Source organism: Notamacropus eugenii, chromosome 3 (genome assembly GCF_028372415.1).
Source record: "Notamacropus eugenii isolate mMacEug1 chromosome 3, mMacEug1.pri_v2, whole genome shotgun sequence".
NCBI classification, from domain to species: domain Eukaryota; kingdom Metazoa; phylum Chordata; class Mammalia; order Diprotodontia; family Macropodidae; genus Notamacropus; species Notamacropus eugenii.
Genome location: NC_092874.1, coordinates 481,366,211 through 481,385,425, shown reverse-complemented (window position 1 = coordinate 481,385,425; position 19,215 = coordinate 481,366,211). Strand labels below are relative to the sequence as shown.

The 19,215-nt window shown below is 45.1% G+C and overlaps 1 protein-coding gene across 5 annotated transcripts in view; it reads right to left on the bottom strand.

Annotated features, from left to right (window-relative positions):
• The window catches only part of SUGCT (succinyl-CoA:glutarate-CoA transferase), a 634,978-nt gene that overhangs the window by 453,962 nt on the left and 161,801 nt on the right, over positions 1-19,215 (bottom strand). The window contains exon 10 of one of the 5 annotated variants that reach the window (XM_072599107.1): positions 66-2,860. The exons of the other annotated variants lie outside the window; for them this stretch is intronic. Within the exon in view, the coding sequence (XP_072455208.1) occupies positions 2,543-2,860 (318 nt within the window). The 3' untranslated portion in view covers positions 66-2,542. Of the gene's footprint in view, positions 1-65; positions 2,861-19,215 lie in introns of those variants that run through there. 5 annotated transcript variants of the gene reach the window in all.

Here is a 19,215-nt window from a genome sequence, read left to right as displayed (position 1 = left end):
GCTGAAGACTGGGGGGGGGGGGGGGGGGGGGTCATCTGGTTTGGTTTGGGTTTTTTAGTCTAATCTGTAACACAGAGACACCAAGCAGATAAAGGGTCTGTGGACGGCTCCCTTCACAGGGCCTAGCTGCCTTGGACCCATCAGGGAGCACTGGAAAAGCCACAAGATCCCTCTGAGGAGAAGGCTGGGGAGCTCGCACCTCAGTCCCTAGAAGACAGGAGTCCTCATCCCTGGAACTACAGATTCAGAGTTGGCAGGGCTTGGTCTGGAGAGACCAGAGCTGGGGCTGTGAGGAAGCTGAACTTCCTCTCACCCTGAGCAGGGTGGGTCCTATCTGATCAGGGTGAATCAGGGGGAAGGAACTCTCTACAGGCTTCTGGTAAGGGGGAGAAGGAGAGAGAGGGAGGAGGGGGGAAAGAAGGGGATGAAGGAGACCAACAGAGACAAGGAGAGACAAAGATACAGACAGAGACAGAGATGAAGAGAGATAGGAGAAAGAGAGATGCAGAGAGGTAAAGACAAAGACAGAGACAGACAGAGACAGAGAGGGAGAGAGAGATGAAGACAGAAAGGAGGGAGAAAAGAGAGGGAAAGAGTGTGGGAGGGAAGGAGAGAGAGGGAGGGATGGGGAGAAAGAAGGGGATGAAGGAGACAGAGACAGGCAAAGATTCAGGGAGAGGGAAGGGAGAGATAGGAGAAACTGAGAGAGGCAAAGAGGTAGAGACAGAGACAAAGAGAGGAAGATGGAGAGAAAGGAGGGAAGGAAAGAGAGGGGAGGGAAGGAGGGAGGAAGAGGAGAAACTGATGCTCTCATTTCCAGAAGTCTGGCTATTAATAAATGGCACATATAGGTTTCCTCCTCCAAATATTTCAAAAACAAAGAGGAAAGCCAGATGTCCCGTCAGAATGGGATTTTAATAAAAACCGGAAAGAAGGGAGGGAAATAAAAGCAATGACTAGAAAACAAAGACAACTGAAGAACAAACATCTTGTTTCCTTTCCTTTTCTTTGTTGTTACTGAATGTTGCCTCTCTGGCCTCAGTTTCCTCATCTGACCCCGGAGGTCTATGATTCATTGAAATGAGGGATGAGCCCCCACTCCAGGGTCTGTTTATAGAGTTTGATCTAGAAAAGACATGAGAGCATCTCTTCCAAACCCTGCACTTACAGATGAGGAAACTGAGGCCTAGAATGGCCCGAGCTTTCAGAGCCAGGATGCAAGCCCAAGGCTTTTGACTTAAGGTCCCAGCATCTGCTTCTCCATCTATCACATTATAAGACTTTGATGGGCCTCTAACCTCATCAATGGGGGTATCCTCCCACCATAGATGATGAGAATCACAATCCAGCAGGGTCTGCCTACCCATAAGTCACCACAGAAAGTCCACCCAGATTAGCTTAATTTTCCATCCCCTGAACATGCCAACATTCTGTGTTTTACCACCATGCTTTCGTACAGGAGGATTTCCCCCTCACCTCTGCCCCTTAAGACCCAGTCATCTCCACCCAGGGTTTAGCCCCCTTCGCCTCTTAGGTTAAGCCTGTGCTGTTCCCCCAGTTGTGAACACTTTCCTGTCCTAAAATTACTTCGAGTTATTTATATAAATGTAGCTGTGTGCATATGTATGTAAACAAAATGTGTATTTTCCTGTTTGTGTATGTGTTGTTTCCCTCCAGGAGAAACTGAGTTCCTTGTGGGCCGGATCTGCTTTATTTTTGTTCCTGTATACCTGGCAGCATCGTGGTCAAACAGTAAGTGCTTAATAACACTTTGTGATTGGAAGTGAATACCATAGTGGACCAACTAGCCTTGAGATATCAACTTGGATTTCCAACTGTCTTCCCTGTTGGAGGATTTCCCACCAAAAAACTCTTAGCTGGATTTCTGGTATAAATCATTCCCATGTGATTGGAGGCACCAGGAGCCAGTTTTCCTCAGGGACTGATCCATCCCTGGATTATCGAAACACTGGAGTGCCAGATCTAGAGAGTGAAGCCCAAAGCCTAGGAAACAAAGAGATGACAGCCTTAAGTCCTTTCCTGGCCAATCCAGCCCCATTCCCTCCCTCGGAGAGGCCTCCTTCCCGTATGATCTGCAGCCGGAGGGGCAGGCCACTCGGGAGCTCCTGGGAACCAACACAGGCTCATCAGCTTCGTTCAATCAGAACCAAATGACTACAATCCACTGGACAGACACACACACACACACACACACACACAAAACCTTCTATTCAAAACCACAGAATTTTTTAGCTACAACGAACCTTCCATATCCTCTCTTTAAACATTATTTTACTGATGAGGAAACATCTCACGCAATTTCATTCAGCTTCCTAGTATCTATGATGTGCCATATATGCTGTACTAGACACTTAGAATGCAAAGCTGTCACTATGATACAGCACACAGAGTCAAGGATGTAGCCGGTCACTGACTGAGGAAGGAGAACACCTCAAGAACTCAGCTCTCTCAGGAGAAGCCCCAAGGGCTGGGCCTGGATGCTGAGGGGGAGGGAGGGTAGGGCTTTCCAGGCATGGAATGGTCAGTGCAAATGTAGCAGTGCGAGCTGAAGGGACAAGTACAGGGAAGAGAGAAAGGCTCCGTTTGAGACAACAAGTGGGTGAGGGGGAAGAAAGTGCTTGGCTGGAGCCAAAAGACGAGAGGCTTTAAAACCAAGGAAGGAGTCTGCTGGACCTGGAGGAGACACAGGAAGAGGGAAGATGCTCCATGTGCCATTAGTGACGGGCACGAAGCAGCACAGGGACAGGGGCCGAGAGCCCAAATCCTCCCTCCAACATTTCCTCGCTTTGGGACTGGAGCAAGTCATCTGACAACCCTCCTGGAGTCCTGTTCTTTTCATCTGGAAAAGAGAGACAATTACACTAATGTGAGCTGATGGGCGCTGCTGTCTACCTTCCTCCTACACTTTAAAGAGTCAGCTACTGTTAGCAATATGGTGGCTGTTATTATTTATTGCTATGCTTCAAGGGACTTTGAATCTATTCACAGAGATACAAGCAAAGAAGGAGAATATCAGGAAGGATGAGAAAATGTAGCCAAAGAGGAAAAAAAGGTCTGAGAGTGTTCATAATACAGAGATCCCACCAGGATGGGAGCCCCAGGAAGGCTTTGGGCACAGCCACAACTATATCCCAGGATGTTGACCACATGCTCCCTGACCAGAGGGCCTTATACCAGGATGCTCGAGGGGAGTCCACCATCCTGTAAAATGAAGTGGCTGTACTCACGGGTCTCTGATGTCCCACCTAATTGTAAAGCTAGGACCCAATGATTCCTATGACCGTGGCCTCCCACAGAGGGCATCACCTGGACTTGCACCCCCTCCCTTCTGCCACTGCTGCCCTCTCCCCAAGATTACCTGGTATAGTTTCCATCATGAGGGTTCTATTCCTAGGAAGGGAGATGGAACAGGGAAGCTTCTAGAAGGAAGGTCCTACCCTAATGTCAGCCCCAGGGGCCTGCTGTTACCTCCCCCTAGGCCAGGGGTGGAGAACTTGTAGCCTCAGAGGTCCTTGAGTGCAGTCTTTTGACTAAGACCAAATTTTACAGAACAAATCCTTTTATTAAGGGGATTTATTTGGTGAAGGTTGGAGTTAGTCACAGGGCCACGCTCATGGACCTAGAGGGCCACATGTGGCCTCAAGGCCATAGCTTCCCTACCCCCTAGGCTTTGTCTGGTCAAAATCCAACTTTGCCCCTTATAGGCATCTGCCAATGCAGCTGAGTCACAAGGATCCTACCCCTCTCCTTTCTAGCTGCCTGCCCCTGACCAATGGCTGCTTAGCTCTCTGATACATTACTGCCATACTCGATGTCATCATGAAAGTAGGCATCAGCAGCTTTGAAAAGTCCAGCAGCAGTATGGTGGCTTCAGGAATGGACCTCAGTGATCAGCTAATATAACTTCTCCATTTCAGAGATCTGGAAACTGAGGTTCAGGGAATATATCCAAGGTCACCCAAGGAGGAAAGGGGATTTTACCCTAGACTGAATGTCCAACTTGACCAGAAGGGGGAGAATCAGTCTTAAGACCTACGTTGAGACTTGAGGTCAGTGGGCCAGTCTTACAGATCCAATAACACTTTTTTTTTTCCATTTATCTGACCACATATTGAATGACCCAGCTGCAAGAATGAAAACATGAGAGGGCCTGGGGACAAGAGTCATTTGTGCTCAAAGGAAATGGGTGGGGGGGAGAGGAGAGGGAGGAAGGAACCATGGCTACACAGGGAGAGAAGAGGCCAGGACTTAATAAATCAGCCCAATACTTCCTTCAGCAGGTGTGTCAGCAATGCACGTGGAAGGGAGGGAGGGAGGGAATTCAGCCAAAACCAATAAAGCCTGGTGACCAATAGAATGCACATTCGTGTGCATAAAGCGGTTTTTCTCGCCTCCTGGGAGAATGAACACTTCTATCCCATGGAAGCCCCATTATTAATCTTATTCTGACTGTAGCCAAGTGGAAAGTGAAATAGCTCCATTGTCAGAACCAAGGTGAAAGGGCGTTATTTCCACTTCCAGTTCAAATACCTGGGGAGGGAGGCAGGACTGATGGAGAACAGAAGAGTCCAGCATCAACATCGCCACAAGTCAGAGTCATTGATCCAGAATGGGAAGGGACATGAGCAGTCCGCCATTCCAGTGTACCCATTTCAAAGATGAAGATGCCAAGGAGGTCCCAAGAACCTGCCTAGGCCACTGAGGCAAGCCAGTCTCGCCACAGCATTCCAAGAATATCGAGTCAAAGGGGTAGCAGACAAGTCAATATGGATATGTCATGATGGAAGTGTGTTCTTATTGACATGGTGCCACTGCCAATCCGGCACCTTCTACTATTCTTGTCACTGTTTGCCCATGAAGATTCAGGAGGGGCCTTGCTCTTAAGCTCTTTGCCTTTTGTAGTCAGCAGGCAACTCTCCACCCATCTGGATGCTGCTTACTCCTGCCACCCAAGAAGACCATTCGTTTCTTTATGACATTCCTTCATTTATGTGTCACTCTTGGAAGAGCTTTGTAGAGTCTAGAACTCCTCTGGCCTTAGATGCTTATTAGCTGTGTGATCCCAGGCAAGTCACTTAACCTCTGCCTCAGTTTCCTCATCTATAAAATGGGAACAATAACAGTTCTGACCTCACGAGGTTGTTGTGAGAATCAAATGGAATAAAATGAGGATAAAATAAGATAACGCGCTTCGTAAACCTCAAAGCCCTGCACGGAACCTAATGAGCATCGTTATCTCTACCAGTGCCTGTCCTTCAAGCCTCAGAGCACCCTTTCCTACCACCTCGGGGACACCTCCATCAAGGCATCCAAACACCTTGGCTACCATCAAAGTATCCCAGAAATGCCTATGACAACCCAAGCCCAAATAATGTATTATCTTTTCTCCTAAATATACCTGGCTTTATCTATTTCCATCACTGGCACCATCATTCACCACATTACCTGTGGTCAAAACCTTGCTATTCTCTGACTTCGCCCTCCCATTTCCCTATGCACAGTCAGTTGTTAAATCTCATCCCTTTCATAGTTGCAGTTCCTCATATTCATCTCTTTTCTCTTTCTAATGACACTCCTGTCTCCCAGTACAAGTTGTCATCAACTCCCACCTGGACCATTCCAATGGCCTCCTGAGTAGTCTTCTCTGCTCCTTTCATCCTTATGCACAGACCAGATCAAGTCACTCAAAGAAACACAGTGATAGAGATGGAAGAGACCACAGAGCCTATCTACTCTGACTTCCTCATTTTACAGATCATGAAACTGAGGCACAGGGAGATACCCCAGATCAGACATAGGATCATCATTGCTCTAGAAAAGACCTCAGAGGTTATTGAGTCATCCTCTGGAAGAGGAAGGTATAGAATCTGCACACAAGTAACCATTATACCAGACAGAAGTAATGAGTGCACGGAAATGGTCACAACAAAATCCTATGAAATACCTGGAGAATGAGATCCCATTGGACTGAAGGAATCCTAAAGGTGCTCCTAGTCAGTAAGCAAAGGAAAAGAAGAATTTCACTTGGAAAAGGTATGGCAGGACAGTGCTCCAGGCACAGAGGACAGACAGCCTAGACAACCAGAACCCATCAATGCTAATGATCTAGTACAGAAGAGGAAACCAGAATCAAAGACAGCGAAGGGACCCAGACAAAGTCACACTGTGATAAGTGTCTAGGGAGGGAATTTGAAGCCAGGATCTCTGACTCCAGAACAGGGTTTTTTCCACTGCATTTTATTTTTATCATCCACTTGTTTAATTTAGGCTGAATTATTCCCATACCTGCTACAGTGAGGATGTGGACATTGTAGGCACGATGGTACCCTGAGATGTGCAATGACGCTTCACAACAATGCCACACGCAGTGTGAATGGAATCAGTGTTATTCCCATGTTACAGATGAAGAAACTGAGACTCGAGACGTCGAGTGAGTGGTCAGGGTCACCCAGCTGGCAGGTGTCAGAGACAAGATATCTACAGAGATGCCAGCCTTTCCCATACTGGCAGTGTTCTCTGGCTTCAAGGGCCGTCCCTTCCAAGATTACATTGTTTCTGATTCCCACATGTCTTGTAAGTAACAATGGTTAACTATATATGTATATATAGTTTTATGTGTGTATTTATATGCGTGTCATACATATATGTACATATACACATGTGTTTATATGTATGCGTGTGCTTATATGTACATGTATACATATAGAAAAATACACCAGTGTTGTCTTACTTAACAGAATGTAAACTCCTTGTGGATAGAAACTGTTTGACTTTTGTCTCTGTGCATACAATGGGTGTTTAATAAAAGCTTGTTGGTTGATTGTTAACTTTATAGTTAATTACTGATACCTTATAGCAAACTCCCCGCTTAGCTCTGCTGTCTTTCAAAATGCCACCTCATGGTTAGCACTTGATAACTTGTAGCTATAAAAGAGAGCCCTTCTCCTACTTACCCAGTATAGGACTGGTCTCCAATGGGTCAGAGAATCAAAGGGGGAAGACTCCATTGTCCAATGGAGTAAGGCCCTCTTGATCTAGAGTCACGGTTTCTGGAGGTTCCGATGGACAAAGCAAACAGCTTTAACAGATTTACCAAAGACTCCCTCTTGGCAGAGTTCACAATGAGAGGGCATACTATTAATGGAGCTGGACCTGAATAAGCCATGCTTCCTGATGGGAGGGCACATGAAGGCCATGTAGCCTTGACTGACCAGGAGCAGTAGGGAGCCTTTCTGTAACTCGGCTACTGACCTCTCTTCTGCCTGAGGACAGACACCTCTGGCCCCACTTCACTCTCCTTTTCATGGGAAAACAGTTTTTGGTCAGGGATCCCACCCTTCTTTTCTCCAAAACCGAGCAGAGAAGTGGAGGCTGCTTATACACTACTCTTCTCTCAATCGGTTTGGCCCATTCTCCTCATGTTCTTCCCTTTTCAGAGAGGCAGTGTGGTTCAGTGGAAAGTATACTGGGTCTAGATTCAAAAATCCTGGACTCAAATGCTGCTTCAGACACTTATTACCTGGGCTAGTCACTTCCCCAATCTGGGCCTCAGTTTCCTCATCTGTAAAATGAAAAAGTAGGACTAGAGGGCCTCCCTTGTAGCTCTAAAACTATGACCCTTCTGATCTGTCTCTCCCTTTGTCTCTGTCTCTCTCTGTCTCTCTGTCCCTGTCCCTCTCTTTTCTCTTCCCCTCCCCCTCCCTTATCCACAATGCTTTATTTTTGCATCCCACAGTGCCTAGCACATAGTAAATACTTGATAAATACTTATTGTCTTTTTAACTGGGTATCTGTAATACTCTTTAAAGCAACAATTACATGCCTCATATGTTTAGGATTATTGTTAAGGATTCTATTTTCATGACATGGCAATAATTTTCAGTGGACTGGGATGTTCATTACTGGGCTAAGAATTCTGCTATAGTATCTATAATGATGATCCTCATTAAAAACCTCTCTCTTAATAGAGCAAAATTATGAGACTAAAGAGAAGGGAGACCCCTTTGTAGGCATACTATGCCCATAGTCCAAAATGATCCCGGTAAATTTGGTTCCCAATGAATTTAGGCACTTGTAAAGACTCAACAGGTAGGACTGTGTGTTAGGACTTGGTGTCAGAAGCCTCTCCTATTTACTCACCATGTGACCCTGGGCAAGTCACTTAAACGATCTCCTGAGCTTGCTGTCCACTAAAAACTCCAGATCTTTTTCCAATGACCCACTGCCCTCCCCAATGCTGCCCCCATCATGGACTTGCAAAGATGACACTGGGGTCCTCAAGGAATGCAGTGTGAATTTTCTGACTTTAGGAAGAGGATAGTACGCCAGCTCTGGCCTGCTTCTCATTATCATCCGCATCCTTCCCCACAGAGGATTGGATGTGATCCCTCCAGGAACAGAGACATGAAAAGAAGCTCTCCATGTGTTGAGGATGCTGGAGAATGTTTAGAGAGATCAAAGCCAGGCTTGGCTGGGCTGATAAGGGCAGCCTGGAGAGGAATCCTGCCCTGGAGAACATTTTGATAACTTTCATCGGCGTCAGTCACAACACCTTCACACACAACTCTCAGATGACTTTGCCTCCGTCTGAGCTCCAGTCACTTCCTATCGCACTAGGAAAACCATGCATGTTAGAGCTCTCACATCCTGCCCTGGCTCTAAGATCCACGTGTAACCTGGTGTCAAACATGTGTACATGTAAAAAAGCACTTCTATAACTATCCTGATGCTAGGAAGTGCCTCCCATGTGAAGAATGGAGGTCAAGGCCACCCCCTGAATCATGATCTCCTCCCTTCCTGGCCACACGTCATCCGTCAGCATCCCCACTGCTATTCAAGAGGCTGACCTTTGATGATCTGAACTGCAGATCCTCCTGACAGCAAGGACTCATCTGTTCATTTAATAGATCAATCAATAAGCATTTATGAAGAACCTACTATGGACCAGACATTGGGGGTACAAGTGCATGGAATAAGACATCTAGCTTAAAGTGAGAAACACTACAGACACAAATAAGTCAATACAAAGAATATACCAGATGAGCAGGGGGCTTATTGGGGTAAGACAGCCAGAAAACTGCCTGTTTGGTTTATTTTGCAAGTAAAGGCACAGGAGGTGGAGATTCTACAGCGTGAAAGTGCTCTTGAGCATGCCACTGAACTCAAAGGCTGAGGGGGGCAGGGGGGCAGTGCATAGAACTGAGAAAGACCTGAGTTCAAATGGAGTTTCAAATACTGACTAGCTGTGTGACCCTGGGCAAGTCACTTATTCTGCCTCAATTTCCTCATTTGTAAAATGACCTGGAGAAAAACACAGCAAACTCTACCAAAAACAAAAACAAAGTTACAGAGAGATGGAACCAACTGAACACCAAGAAGGCGGCATCAAGTAGTGAAAGGAAGGCCAACCTCAAAGTCAAGGAGATATGGAGGGGAGTCCTGCCTCGATGGGATTCTCAGCAAGTCAGTAAAGCCCTCAACGCCCCAGGCAACCCTCTCAGACTATAAGCTGCAGAGTTCAGTGCCCATCAACACTGAGAGTTCTCTATGCCAGTGGGTTCAAGGGTCGTACAATAAAATCAAAACGCTGGGAAATATGTCAGACAAAAATGAAATAGTCACTGCCCTTCCAGGAGTTTACATGGTAATGTGTGAGGCCCCAAGTGGCAATTCTCCCCTCCAAGAAGAAATAGGCTCACAGTCTCAATTTGGTAGGTCCCAGGACTCTTTTAGCCCACCTGACTGAGGCATCACAATAACTGTAGCTTCAGGATGGAGCTGGAGACCACAGCAAAGGGCCTCCTGAAAACCAGCCTTGTATCTGCCTCCACCAGGGTGGGGAGAAGGGCCAGGAGGAGCTCCCTCCCTCCATCCTCTGAGACCCTGATGAAGTCACCTGAGCCTGCTCCCTCAGAGCAGACCAATTCGGCAAATTGGCCTTCCACAGAGTCCAAGTGCCCACTGCATGTGACAGCCATAACAGCCCTGCCGACAGGGCCTGTCAATCAAGAAACACTCATTAAGCACCTACTGCATGCCAGGTGCTAGGCTAAGAGCTGGGTACACAAAAAGAGGTTTAGGCGATTTACTAGCACTTCCTGGGGGAGGGATAGGATAGGATAGGAGGGATTCATTCCTACATGGGGTCCATGAACTAGGCAGGGGTTTTAATATATTTCGATAACTGTATTTCGGTATAATTGGTTTCCCTGGTAATCCTGTGTACTTTATTTATATGCATTTAAAAACATTACTTAGAAAGAAGTCCCTAGGTTTTACCAGACTGCAGCCAAAAGGAATTCCTCCCTCCCTCCCTCCCTCTCTCTCTCTCTATCTCTCTCTCTCTCTCTCTCTCTCTCTCTCTCTCTCTCTCTCTCTCTCTCTCTCACACACACACACACACACACACACACACACACACACACACACACACACACACGCCAAGAACTCTTACAGAAGGAAGTCAGAAACCTCAACAGCATAAAGCAATGTTGCTCACAGCCTGGAAGAGGAAGCCAGTATTGTGCACTAGAAAGAATGCTGGATTTACGGTCACTGACTCTGGGTTCCAGTCTTGGCTCTGACATGTCCTCCTTGTGTAACATCAGTTAAATCACTCCACCTTACTCAGGGTCTCGATGACCTCAAAGGTCCTTTCTGTCGTAAATGTGTGATCTCATATTCATTTCTGGCTTTGAATGGAGGGATTGGAGCTCCCAGGGACTACATTAGAGACAAGGTAGACACATTCCCTCATTTTGCAGATGAGAAAACTGAAGCATAGAGAGATGAAGTGATCTGTTCAAATTCACACAAGTAATAAATGATGAGTTTACCACCATCCAGACAGACTCTTCTCTTGCCCCAGTCAAACTTTCAAGGCCCTCAGATCTTACCTATCCTTTCCCTGAACTCTTTCAATCTGCTTCCCCTCGGGGGTGCCAGTTAGCCTGTGTCCCTGCTTTGCACTTCTCCCTGTCCCAAATTCATAAAGCTGCCCCACTGAGTGAAGAAATGTGAGCCCAAAGTTTCCATCACAACAAGTGTGTTCCTTTTGGCCAGAGTCACATTCAGAATCACAGCCCCCTCACCCCCCGCAGTTGCTTCCTCCACCTTTTGAGGGATGAAATTATCATTAGGGTGAGTCACAAGTGTCTTGTCTCCTTAGTGAGAAAGAGAAAAAGAAGGGGGGAGGGAAAGGGAGAGAGAGAGGGAGAGAGAAAGGGAGAGAAAGAGAGAAAGGGGAGAAGGATGGAGAGAGAGGGAGGAAGGGAGGGAGAGGGAGGGAGAGAGAAAGAGAGAGAGAGAGAGAGGAAGAGGAGAGAGGGAAGGAGAGAGAGAAGGAGAGAGGGAAGGAAAGAGGGAAGAAGAGGGAAAGGGAGAAAGAGAGAGCTCAAGAGAGAGCACTCCCCAGATGTTCACCATCCACCTTTTTTCCTTGATCTCTTTTAAAGCCAGCTGTGCCAGTGCAGATGTTTATGAGCTCACAGGGAGGAGAAACATCCTCATTATGAATGGGTGGGGCTGGGGTGTCAGCTTTCCCCAGGAAATGGTCAACAATTTTACAAGCATTTTGGCAAATCGATGAAATATAAACTGAAAAGTTCGAATGGGGTGGGGGCGAGAGTTCATAATAATTCATCTGACAAAGATCAGGAGGGTTCAAGTGGCCCTCAACAGGAGTCAGCAGTGTGTTATGGCCACCAAGCTTTATTAAGAGAGACACAGAGAAAATCCAGGTTTGGTATAGCCTCTGTCCTGATCTGATTAGAGGTGGAGAGGCAGATTCAGTTCTTACTAGCAGGGTAGACCTAGGCAAATTACTTAATTGCTCAGTCTCAGTTTATTCATCTGAAAAATGGAAAGGAATGGTTGTAGAGAGACCAGTATAGTTTGCTTTCCAAAAAAAGCTTCTTAACAAATAAAAGCTGACCAAGCAGAAAGGAATGTCCCAGAGGGGTAGATTTGTGGGCTCCTGGTCCGTGGGGGGGTGGGGAAGAGTTAAGTGGAAATTAGGCAATCACTCATAAAGTCTACAGATTGGGTAGAACTATAAAGTCACTGAGGTCCCTTCCAGATCTGAGACTCTGCAATGATTCATTAGTGAAATTCAACATGTCAAGACCAATAGTCTTCTCCCATGACTAAGCCCTATCATTTTGGCCTCCATAACTCTCACCCACTTCCTCTGTACCGCCTGCATGGCATCCATTCTATCTTGGGGCCTCCTCACCTTTTGCCTAGGCTGCAGCCTCCTAGGGTCTCCCTGCCTTCTCTTTCCTCCCCTTCCCCCATGTGCTGTACATACAGCTGCCAAAAGAACCCTTCTCAGGCTCGGGGTTTCCCAAGGCCCATCTTTGCCCAAGAAGCTTCGACAGTTGCTAATTAACTCTAGGAGAAAATAAAAACTACTCTTTGGGGCATTTGACACCCTGCATCTCTCCATTAATTTCCCATCGCTCCCCCTCAGGCGTTCCATGTTACAGCCATAGATTTTCCCCCAACAGACGGCCCAATTCCCACCTCTCTGTCTTTGCACACTCATCCCCCATGCCTGGGATGCTCTGTCTCCTCGCTTCTACTTCAGAATCACTGGCTTCCTTCAAGGCCTTTCTAGAGTTTCCCCAATTGTCAGCTCTTTGCCCATAAAATGACTCCACCGAATTTCTCTATTTTTTGTATGAACTTGTGTACATGTTACACAGCCCCAGCAGACTGGAAGCTCCTCAGGGGAAGGGCTCTCGCAGAATGCAGCAGAGTGCCCAACACACAGCAGAACTCAGTGAGTGCTGACTGTGGTACACTGTCGGTTCTTGCTATCACTTCTCAGTGAATAACTCAATTGCAAAAACTAAAAAAAGAAAATGACTTGCTCCCTGCTGATGAAAGTTGGTGGAAGAACAGGATTCAAGAGAGACATCTTACTTAAGGTTAAGGAGGACAAGTGGTGGACTTTGTCAAGACGCTTCCTGCTTGGCTTTCTTCCACCACAAGGTCAACAATGAGGCAGAAGGGCAGCGCTTGGCAGCTTTGCCAGCATGGCTCACTGCCAGCAGGGGACCTGTCAAAGTCGCTGTCTTTCTCCAGCTCACCTTGGACCGGCGTAGACTGTTTCCCACTTTGTTCCTCCCATCTCATAGTCTCCCAGACATTGTAATAGGAAATATTAACAGTGTGTGCTTGGAGCCTGGGGCTGATGCTCTAAACTGTCTCCTAGATGCTCCTTCCTACACACCAGGGGAGTATTCCTTTGCTCAACAGGAGAAATCGGTGATGAGTGCTGTCCTGTGACCCTCTCTGGCCAGTAAACAGGAACAAAGGTGCCAAATTCCTGAGACTGATGTTCTCTCAAGAGATCCACTGGGAAACTGATGAGACTTGTTTCCATGTTGAAATATGTCCTCCTTTCTCTGTTACTCATATATATTTAAAACAGACCCACATATGCATATATACACACCACAGACAGACAGAAATACACAGAAATTCACTCATAGAGACAAGCACACACATACACTCACACATACATGCACACATATACACTCACATGTACATGCACACACATACACACACTCATACTCACACACACAAAAGAAGGGCAGGGGGAGGTAAAAAGAAAATCCTTCTTCTTAGCAACCTAGAGACTTTCACATCGGCAACCTGTCTCCAAAGTCCCCTTTGTTTAGGGGGCCAGTCTCAAGACTGCAACCATTTCTTTAAGACAATTCCATACAGCTTCTTCTAGTGCAGTAAGATTCAATCTGGTGTCAAGATTTTTTAAAAGCCCATCAGGAGCTTTCACAACTGGACTCTGTGGTTTTGGTAGCAATATCACTGAAGAGATGAGTGGATTCAGAGTGTGAAAACCAGAGATCATATCTTGGCTCTGCCACTTCAACCTGTGTGACTGTGGGGAAGTCTCGGAGCCTCAGTTGCCACCTTTGTCCAGCAGACAATATGAACTTGACCTTCAATGATATTGGTTTTCTTCTGAGAGCCATTTCTACCACTTCTGACTTCAACCCTTCCATGCCTTACTGAGACAGTCTAATGAGTTGTTGTGGCAAATAATAAATAAGTGCATCACCTAATGTCCAAGCCCTTGGTGATGAGCATCTATGAACTTCATGAGGCTGGTTGTGAGATAAGACACACCATCAGATCATTGCCAAATCCCTATTCAAAGCCTTTCCAACTTGGTGGGGCCTGACAATGCTCCCACCCCACTCTTAGGACTGAGAACCGATTCTCCATCTTATGATGCCCCAGCAAAACATGGCCTCCCTGGAGGACATTGGGTTAAACCTTATTAAAAGAGAAGCCCATGAATACAGCTTTCAAAGGGAGCATCTTCTACCATTTATTAATCTCTTCATGGCTTAAGAAAGCAAAAGTCTGGTGTCTCCCAGCATTTGAAAAGTAGGAACATTTGCGGAATAAAAAACAGGTATACGTTCGATGTTCCCAAGCAGCAACGTCCCAGACAATAAAGGCTGCCAGGCTTTTTTTTTTGCAAAAATATAACTCTTTGTTTAGACAACTGAACAAAACACAATTACAGAACATGAAAGTCCCAAAGGATACACAGAGTGCACAATTACTACGAACCAAACGCCAACATACAACCTGGGGCTTTTCTCCCTGATCCTTAAGTGTTCCCAGAGCTTGGTCTGCCCAGCCTTTGAAAGGAAAGCTTCTTTGTACCTCCTCCTGTAGAACTCTGCTGCAAAGTGTGAGCAATGGGAAAGCCTGCTGGAGCTGACTCCTAAGACCTAGGTCCTTCAGAGCTGACTGGCTGAGCTGCAAGACTGGGGGCAGTCACTGGACCTCCGTGAGATTTCACAGCAAGCGGCTGAAGCTTTAGGAAGGCATGGGCAGTCCAATCTGCTAGAGTAAATAAAATGTGTATTCCCATTAGCAAAGCAGTGTTACCTTGGCTTTCCTCTGTAGTTAGATGTCAACAAGAGTACTTGCTAAAACAGGATTTGACCCATCCCACTCTCTGCTCATCTCTAACACTTTCTACCTGTGTGACCTCAGTTTCCTCATCTGTAAAATGAGGGGGCCAGTACTAGATAATCTCTTAGGTCTCTTCTAGTTCTGAATCTATAATCCTATAATATACCAACAAATTGGAGAAAACCCAACTTTTTTTGCAAATACCCAAATGTTAATGCTTTGGAAAAATGTTTGTGAGATCAGTGCCATGTAAGGACAGTGGACCATGATGGCTTAACAGCAGCATCACTCATCCCTTTCAATAATTTGTCCACATAAACCAAAAGAACAAACATTCTAAATTTGAGGCAGAAAATTACAGAGCCAGGCTACGTTGGAGAAGATTTTCCCACGAGTCACTGTGAAAACATTGTTTTCTCAAAAGTCACATCAAGATGTTTCACTGCCTGTCCCCTTTACAACCAATGAAAACCCCAGCAGAGATCTAATGAATGAAATGGCCAAGAATATGTAGAGTAGTAGGGGGGATGTCACTTGTGCGTGCCCAGAGCCTCTGCGAGGAACCAAAATCAAAAGAAGAAACCACTTTGTTGATGCATTCTATGGCACTGCACAGGGGACACCCATCCGCCTTCCCAGTCACATCAAAGGCAGCTCTTGGCCACATCTGGCTTTTGCAGTAAGGGAGCAATATAAGCATGGAGGAGGCCAATATTTCTTCATAAAAATCCTAACACTCAAAAATGCCACCGTGCTCTTCTTTAGAGCACAATTATTAAAATCAAATTACTGTCCAGGCTGCATGAATTACGAAGAGAAGTTTCTCTCAATTTCTCCTCCCACCCAGAAGAGGCAAAAACCTTGTAACATGACCACCAGGAGCCACCACCCTCCCGACAGCTTTAACCTCTGGAATTAAGCTTTCTGGAATTCAAAATATTCTTCCAAATCTGATTGTTAATAATTATATTAATTCATTATTAACAAGAGCTCCCTTTTTTAATGGTGCTTTGTTGTTGATCAAAGTCCATCGCTTACACAGATAGTCCCATGAGCCAGTAGTGCTAGAACAGAACAAGGGGCTGGGACGAGGGGCAGAGTGGCCAGGGTGCACACCTTCACCTCAAGGTCTTTTCTCTTTCCGTGACATCACGCTGCATTCTTGGAATACACAATTCCTCCCCATCAAGACACTCTAATCCAGCCAAGTGGGTCTCCTCATGGTTCCCTGCACTCAACATCATCTCCTTCAGCTTCACCTCTTTGCAGAGGCCACAAGCTTAGAACGAAGCCTGTCTTCACTCACCCAGTGCAAAATTCCAAGCTCCCCCAACATGAAAACTTTTCATAACCCCTCCCCCCACCCAGTTATTAGCACTCTGTCCCTCCCCCAATTCTCTTCCATTAACAATAAACACATGGGATCAGAACAGCAGAAGGTAAGATCCTCAGAGGTAAGGCTGTTTGATTTTTGTCTGTTTCCCCAGCACCGAGCATTAAGTCTGATGCATGGTAGGTGCTTGGTGACTATTTGTTGAATTTAATTGAATTTCTTAGGATTTTATAGTTGAGAATTCCAACTTCCTTGTGTATGGGACAATCTCTGAAAGACCCAAGGATTCTAGTTTTAGAAATGGAAAGTACTCAGCGACCTTCTATGCTGAGAAAACTAAGTCCAAAAAAGTAACATGATTTGCCTATAGTCACTCTGGTGAGTGACAGACGGAATTTGAACCCTGGTCTGGGGTATTTGGCCTCTTTTGAGGACTACAAGTGACCTACCACTCACTTCTTTGAGAGGGAGCCTGTTCTGTTTATACCCAACTCTTGTGGTTAGAGAATTCTTCCCCAATGCTGACTTGCAATCTGCATCCCTATAAACTTCAACACTTAGCCCCCATTGTACCCAACTAAGTCACCAAGAACCCTCTTTATCCCTCTTCTACTGATAACCCTTCAACTCTCTGAAGAAAATTAGTATTCTTGCTGCCCGTCTCACAGACCAAACCTTATCTTCTGGACAAAGAGCTTCACTTTTTTCAACTATCATCCAACAACATGGCTTCCAGACTTAGCCAGATCATGGGGACTTCAACACTGAAACATTCAGAGCTATCACTGGCTTCAGTCTGTTCATTTTCCAGATTGCCAGTGCTGGGAAAAGCAGCCTCCAAATTACAGGTTTTGGCAGTAGAGTTACAAAGCTGCCACTTGTTTCTCGGCTTGACCTTCACTCAGTCCACAGTCCAGGACTATGAACACTCCCTCATCTGACCACCACCCCTTCATTCTGCATTGCCTTCCTTCCCATACTTTATAGTCCTAACATACTGACCAGCCTACAGTACTGCACACACTATATTCCATCCACTAACTCTACACCCCAAGCCCGGAATGCTCTCTCTCTTTGCTGCCCTGTGCTGTTTGAGATCCTTGGCCTTCTTCCAAACTCAGTACAAAACATCTTATAAGTGAAGTTTTTCCCAATCCTTTTAAGTACTAATGTGCTCCCTCCCTATCTTACGGTGGTATGTGAATTACTCAGGATAAGTGAACATTTTAATGTGGTATCAGTTTGTGATATCAGTGGTCTTAACTGTATCCCTCTGCTGACATCAGAACATTTAACTGTGACCAGATGAAACAAGATTGAACTAGCTTCGTTCAATTTTTTGTTAGTTGGATGTGGGATTTTGTGCCTAATATGTGTGGTTTGTAACTTTTTAATTCTGTGGTTATACAGAATGGCTACTAATCCCAAGAAACATGCAAAAGTTGTATTTTACATGCATTTATAATGCGTTCCTTCCACTGATCCACCCCAACATTAGCAACAAAACTAAAACACTTCAACACGCGAGTCCAGCAAAACAAATGCTCACATTGGTCATTCCTGAAAATGCATGAATCTCTCTGCATCTTGAGTTCATCACCTCCCTGGGAGATGAGCACATATTCTTTTTGACTCACATTGCAGTTTTTTAAAGTTATTTTTCTATATAATGTCACCATTGTGTATATTTTCTCCTTGTTCTGCTCACTTCCCAGTGCATTAGTTCATAGAGGTCGTCTCAATTTCCTCTGAAACTGCCCATTATGTCATTTCTTATGGTGCAGTAATACTCCATTACATTCATGGGCCATAATTTGTTCAGCAATTTTCCAAATGATTAGCACCTCCTGAGTTCACAGTTTTGGGGTACTAAGAAAAGAATAGCTTTCTAAGTATTTTGTAGACATGAGTCCTTTTATTTTTTCTTTTTCTTTGATCTCTTTCACACATAGACCTAGTAATGATGTCTCTAGGTCAAAGGCTATGCAGCATAGTTTAGTCATATTTGGGGCATAGTTCCAAATTGCCTGAATGACTAGATCAGAGCACAGTTCCACCAAGTCATAATACACCAAGGGTGAATTAATGTGCCTGTTTGTGGATAGCTTCACCAACATTTGTCATTTTCCTTTTTTGTAATCTTGGCCAATTTTATGGGTATGAAGTGGACAGTCAAAGTTATTAACTTGCATTTCTCTAATTCTAAGTGATTTGAAGTATTTAAAAATAGTTATTGATGGCTTGAATTTCTTTCTTTGGAAATTGTTTTGGAAACTACATAAATAAATGGTCCTTTGACCATTTGTCTATTAGAGAATGTCTCTCAGTCTTATAAATTTGAATCATTTTCTTAGATATCTCACATATGACACTTTTATCAGAAAAACTTGCTGTAAAGATTTTCCTACATTTACCTGTTTCCCCATAATTTTAACTACATTTGGTTTGGATAAATCCTTTAAAATTTTATGTCATCAAAACTGTCCATTTGATCTAGTGTATTTCTCTATATATCTTGTTTAGTCATGAACTCTTCCCCTATCCTTAGACCTGAAAGGTAATTTCCTCTTTGCTTCTCTAATTTGTTTATAATGAGACCTCTTACATCTAGGTCATGTATCCATTTGTAGTTTATCCTTGTATATGGTGTGAGATCTTGGTCTAAATTTAATTTCTGACAAACTGCCATCTAGTTTTCCCAATGGTTTTTGTCAAATTGTGAGTCATTTCCTTAGTAATTTCATGTGTATATGTATATATGTATGTGTGTGTGTTTGTGTGTGTCCTTCATGCTTCTCTCCTGGCCCCTTCTCTTCTCCTTCTATCCTACTTCATTTGGTGATCTCATTAACTCACAAGGATTTAACTGCCATCTCTATGCTAAAGATTCTCCAATCTACCTA